The sequence below is a fragment of the Chaetodon trifascialis genome, chromosome 15, assembly GCF_039877785.1.
Source record: "Chaetodon trifascialis isolate fChaTrf1 chromosome 15, fChaTrf1.hap1, whole genome shotgun sequence".
Lineage (NCBI taxonomy): Eukaryota > Metazoa > Chordata > Actinopteri > Chaetodontiformes > Chaetodontidae > Chaetodon > Chaetodon trifascialis.
The window spans coordinates 16,968,011-16,974,159 of NC_092070.1; the positions used below are offsets into that span (position 1 = coordinate 16,968,011).

General features: G+C 42.4%; 1 gene segment (V, D, J or C); it reads right to left on the reverse strand.

The window, feature by feature from the left end:
- Positions 1-5,425: 5,425 nt before the first annotated feature.
- LOC139343227 (T cell receptor gamma variable 4-like) lies at positions 5,426-5,895 on the reverse strand. The segment is given in 2 exon segments: positions 5,426-5,763; positions 5,856-5,895. Coding segments are annotated over 2 exon segments (378 nt in total).
- Positions 5,896-6,149: the final 254 nt, after the last annotated feature.

The window sequence follows — 6,149 nt, forward strand, 5'->3', positions numbered from 1 at the left end:
TCAGTGTGTGCTGAGAATGGCCTTGGAACTTGGAAAGTGAGCTTCCTGCTGACAGATTGGAGGGTTTGGAGGATGAGGAGAGGAGGTGCTGGAGGAGCAATTTAAGACAAGACTGAAACTGAGAGTGACTGACAGGAGGAGGAGCTTTGCTTCAATCTGCATGCTTTGCCGCATTTCTTGCTCTCTTATCTTCTGTGAAGGAAAAAGTCTTTTCTGTCTCTATTATTGTCTCTGTGGACAATGTCTCCCCCCGACCCCAAAATATGATGATTTGAAAAAGACTTCCTGCACTTTCATTGTCATAGATTTGTTTCTTTGCTCACTTCTTAATAAAAGGGATTGAATTGAATTCCCTCTGATTTCACAGAGAGCTGACACTTGACCTCTTCATTTACATGCAGCTATAAATAAGCAGAGGAGGCCTGCAGGTGCATCCTGGGAAGGAAGAGAGGGAGGAGCAGAGAGCTGATACTTCACTGACGGAGGATGAAAACTCACTTTCATTTGTTCATTTTATCAGATTTTTCTAGTGTCTTGAAGACTGTAAGCAACTGAAACTTTGGTTTCAGTTGCTCACAATTTTTGAGGCCATCAAAGTATGTGAGAGGATATGGAGGTGAGATTAGAGACTGTGGAAGAGCTATTGAGAGGTTTGATAAAACGGGATTTTATCTGCAGAAAATGTCTTGAGTGCATACCTATAGCACACATGGTTTGACAAATGGCAGCTGCAAGAGGTTCAATGAAAATGGAAAACAATAATTGTCTGCATGTGGACAAAAGGCCAAAGCCCAATGAAAAATCTACATTTTTGATAAACACCCATGTGGACTCGGTGCAAGTCTCCTTGAGCTCCTGTCTGTTTGTCTGGGCGTGGTCTTCCTCCTTCACTCTCCTGGCTCCTGACCCAAGGTCAAGAATGAATCTCTGTTGATCAGTTGTTGGTGTTTTTCACTGTGCTGTCTCGTGCAAATGAACACAGAAAAATAAAAAGCAAGACAACACAAGGCTGAATTTAATGATTTCTTTGTGATCAGTGCTGAAAGACATTGGTAAGTGAACTTTTATGTAACATTGGTCTTTCAGGAAAAACTGATGACGCTGTTTTTTTTAATTCTTCTTAATGTCTCATGTAGGGCAGTTATAGAGAGCATTAGTTCATGTGTCAGAGAGTCAGAAAGCAGAAGTAGTTAGTGAGGAGGTTTTTGTCACAGTGTAAATCACTGTGATACAGCTGCAGAAGCAGAGCTGTCCCATGTTTGACAGTAATAGACTGCTGAGTCTCCCTCCTCCACATTGCTGATGATAAAACGATAATCTGATTTTGACTGATGAGTAGATGTGAACTTTGGAGATGAAAAACCAGAGCCATAGCTGGGAGAGCTCCAGCCGTGATAAAACCTCAGTACAAACTGAGGAACTCCTCCTGGAATCTGTTTGTACCAACTAGCAGCATAGTTAGTCACAGTGCCCAGGTTACAGTCCATGGTGGCTGTCTCTCCTGTCCTCAGCGTCACAACAGGAGGCTTCTGTGTCACCACTGTCACACCACTCACACCTGGAAACAACAAGATGACATGAAGTCAAGAGAAACACACAGACTGATGAATCCAACATGAGCTGAAAGCTGCAGTAAGTCAGCCTCCTTACATGTTAGAGCAGTGATGAGAGTGCAGAGGGTCCCCAGCATGTTGTCAGTGTGTGCTGTAAACGTCCCTTACTGTCCAGCTGAGAGGTGAGCAGGGTTGGAGTGTGAGGAGAAGAGAGACTGAAGCTTATAAAGACACTGAGGAGGAGGAGGAGGAGGAGGAGGAGGAGGAGGAGGAGGAGGAGGAGGGTCAGTGTTCATATTCTCAAGGGTGGGACAAATGTTCTTTTTAAGGTGTTTGAGTCAAAAGACCAAAAAAAATGTGATCACATGATAAATACGATGTTGCTGGATTTCAGATTGATGGTTTTTCACACGGGCTGCACGGTGGCGCAGCAGGTAGTGCGGGTGCCTCACAGCAAGAAGGTTGCCGGTGCGATTCCCGGGTCAGGCGGGGCCTTTCTGTGTGAAGTTTGCATGTTCTTCCCGTGCATGCGTGGGTTCTCTCCGGGTACTCCGGCTTCCTCCCACTGAATGTTTGTCTGTCTTTGCATGTGGCCCTGCAATCGGCTGGCGACCGGTTCAGGGTGTACCCCGCCTCTCGCCCATTGTAGCTGGGATAGGCTCCAGCCCCCCGCAACCCCGAAAGGGAAAGGCGGTATAGATAATGGATGGATGGATGGATGGTTTTTCACACAGATTTAATGGCCAAGTATGTTTACACACACTAGGAATTTGGTTTTCCGTTGCTCTCAGTGTACGTATACAAAAAAAAACAGCTCAGAGCAAAGCTGACCAGAGGTCAACGTAAACATTTAACTTCACGTACATGCAAGAGAGAAAATTATGTAGAACAACAATGAACATCAAAAAATTTCTGGAGAACAAATAGTGCTGAATAAGTATTTCACGATTAAAGTAATAGGTTACTTTTCACCATGAAGAGATTATATGCATGCATACATGTGTATATCCAGCATGCTGATGACTCGTGACTGCTCTCCCAAATATGACTCCATTTATATGATCAAGATATTATGGACGGCATGAAACTGATGAGCCTCATCAGCAGAGATGATGGGACAAGACACAGAGGGAGGAGGAGCAGCTGGCACTGCGACATCAAGAAAACAACATCGCTAAGACCTTCTTCTTCTTCTTCTTCTTCTTCTTCTTCTTCTTCTTCTTCTTCTTCTTCTTATTATTATTATTATTATTGCCCTTCTCAAACGACCATTCACTGTTCTCAGGCATGGTTTCTTTGTTGACATTGTCAGGGGCTGTCAATGAAGATATCAGCTGTTCTCATCAGATCCTCACATCCAGTCTTGACAGATCTTCACTTTCATCATTTCATCATCGTCATCAGCTTGTCAATCAACAGACTCATCTGCCATCAACAGTGTCTGGACTCCATGGGGCGATTCATCTTGCTGCTGCTCAGATCGATGTGTGTAAATTGCTTGTAACTGAGATCTGTGAAATATTTTTACATTATTATTGTTTTCAAATCAATGTTGCTGATGCGCTTCACCTGCAAACATTTGATCAATGAAGAAAAGATGAACACCACAAAAGAGCTGAAGTCTGACTTGGAAAACCTTGGGACACTGCTGTTGCTGGCATTAAAATCTAAATGAGGATGTCATGATCAGAGCACAATGAAATTTCTCTATTTCAACATTTCATATTTTGTGTTATTTTCAATAAAATGTGGGATTTTGAATATTCATCACGTTCTGCTTCTATACATGTTTCACACAGTGACCCAACAATTTTTTTGAAACTGCACAGTGAGTTTGTTTGAGTCTATTGTCAGTTGAAATGTGCGAGAGACTCAAAAAGCAGAAGTTTTCAGTGAGGAGGTTTTTGTCACAGTGTAAATCACTGTGATACAACTGCAGAAGCAGAGCTGTCCCATGTGTTACAGTAATAGACAGCAGAGTCTCCTGCCTCTGCCCTCTTAATGATGAACTGGTAATCTGTGTTTGATGAGGCTTTAGAGTTGAATCTGTCTGAGGAGAATCCTGTTCCAAAGCTGGGTGAACTGCTCCCGTAGGAAAATCTCAGAACATACTGAGGAGCTTCACCAGGAACCTGTTTGTACCAACTGACATAATATCCATCATATCTCTGAATGTTGCAGCTGAGAACAACCTCTTGTCCTGGAGAAACTGTGTGGACAGCAGGCGTCTGGGTCAGCACGATCACTGCATCAACATCTGTCAACAAACAGAGAAAAATCCACGAGTGAAAGGTTTGTGTGTGAAAATATGAGCTATAAAAGCAATGAGAAGAATATCTTACATGTTAGAGCAGTGATGAGAGTGCAGAGGGTCCCCAGCATGTTGTCAGTGTGTGCTGTAAACGTCCCTTACTGTCCAGCTGAGAGGTGAGCAGGGTTGGAGTGTGAGGAGAAGAGAGACTGAAGCTTATAAAGACACTGAGGAGAGGAGGAGGAGGAGGAGGAGGAGGAGGAGTTTATATTAGTGTTAATATTCTCAGAGATGGTACAAATGTTCTTTTTAAGGTGCTGTTTGAATCAAAATATGATCACATAATAAATATGGTGTTGCTGGATTTCAGATCGAGGGTTTCTCACAGTTGTTTATTACAGTATGAGCAGTAAACAGTGTTCAGTAACAATCAGAATCGGCTTCAATGGCCAAGTATGTTTCGACACACAAAGAATTTGGTTTTCTGTTGCCCTCAATGTACGTACAGAAATAGACATACAGCTCAGAACAAAGCTGAACAACGGTCAACATAAACATTTAACTATGTGTAAATAGAACAAACAAAACAATCTTTTCAAATCACAATGTTGGCAGTCCACCAGACCTCCAGATCATTTGTTGAATAAAGAACATTTAAACACAGCACCAGGTGTGAATCCTGACCTGTAAAGAAAAACAAAACAAAACAAAACAAAACAAAACAAAACAAAACAAAACAAAACAAAACAAAACAAAACAAAACAAAACAAAAACTAATTTATTCTGCATGAAAGTGGAGTGTTTTTACTGGTTCACTTCTCCAATCAGTTTATTAATAATAATATTATTACTGTAAAATAATAAATGCAACATACTTGAATATATACCTTTGTCAATTCTGGGGGAAAAAACAATAAAATTATTCTAATTTTCTAAAACAAATGATTGTGTTATGGTGTGTGATTATGATTTTTCTTTTCTTAGTTGTCTGTGTGTGTTTTTTCTCCCTCTGTGTCTGCAGTGGAGGTGTGGCCTGGCAGTGCTGTGGGCAGACGACGCACCTGAGGCTGACTCCACTAATTTCCACTGCTTTTAAGCAGCGTAGCAGCATCATCCCGCTGCCAGATTATCTCGTGTCTCGCCTTGACTTTCCAGCCATTTCGTCTTTGTGCTCATAGTAACCTTGGATTTAGTTTGTTCATAGTCGCCTGTGTGCGTATCTCGCTTTGGTTTTCTGTGTGTGTATCTCATTGTGGTTTCATTAGGTAGTTCATCTGCAGAGTCGTCTGCTGTCCTACCCGCTCGCCACGGAGTAGTAGAAATTATGTTTAAGGTTGAATTTATGTTTTTCTTGGATTTAGGGTCTTTTTAGTCGTATTTGGTGGTTATTGTTTGGTTGTAATAAACCGTTTGTGTTTTTGAACAGCTCCCTTGTTTCTCGTGCTGTTTTGTTTCTGCCTCTTGGGTCCAAATTAAAATAACTTTGATTTACTAAACATAACAAATTGTACATGATTGGATGTTACACTGAGCTTGTTTGGTGGCTCAATTATCAGTGGATGAGTGTCAGAGAGTCAGAAAGCAGAAGTAGTTAGTGAGGAGGTTTTTGTCACAGTCTAAATCACTGTGATACCCACTCTTTAGCAGAGTTGTCCCATGTAGCACAGTGATAGACTGCTGAGTCTCCCTCCTCCACATTGCTGATGATCAAACGATAATCTGATTGTGACTGATGAGTAGATGTGAACTTTGGAGACGAGAAACCAGAGCCATAGGTGGGAGAACTATCGCTGTGATAAAACCTCAGAACATACTGAGGAACTCCTCCTGGAATCTGTTTGTACCAGTGAGCATAATGATTAGTAACAGTGCCCAGGTTACAGTCCATGGTGGCTGTCTCTCCTGTCCTCAGCGTCATAACAGGAGGCTTCTGTGTCACCACCGTCACACCACTCACACCTGGAAACAACAAGATGACATGAAGTCAAGAGAAACACACAGACTGACGAATCCAACATGAGCTCAAAGCTGCAGTAAGTCAGCCTCCTTACATGTTAGAGCAGTGATGAGAGTGCAGAGGGTCCCCAGCATGTTGTCAGTGTGTGCTGAGAATGGCCTTGGAACTTGGAAAGTGAGCTTCCTGCTGACAGATTCGAGGGTTTGGAGGATGAGGAGAGGAGGTGCTGGAGGAGCAATTTAAGACAACACTGAAACTGAGAGTGACTGACAGGAGGAGGAGCTTTGCTTCAATCTGCATGCTTTGCCACATTTCTTGCTCTCTTATCTTCTGTGAGGGGAAAAGTCTTTTCTGTCTCCATTATTGTCTCTGTGGACAATGTCTCCCA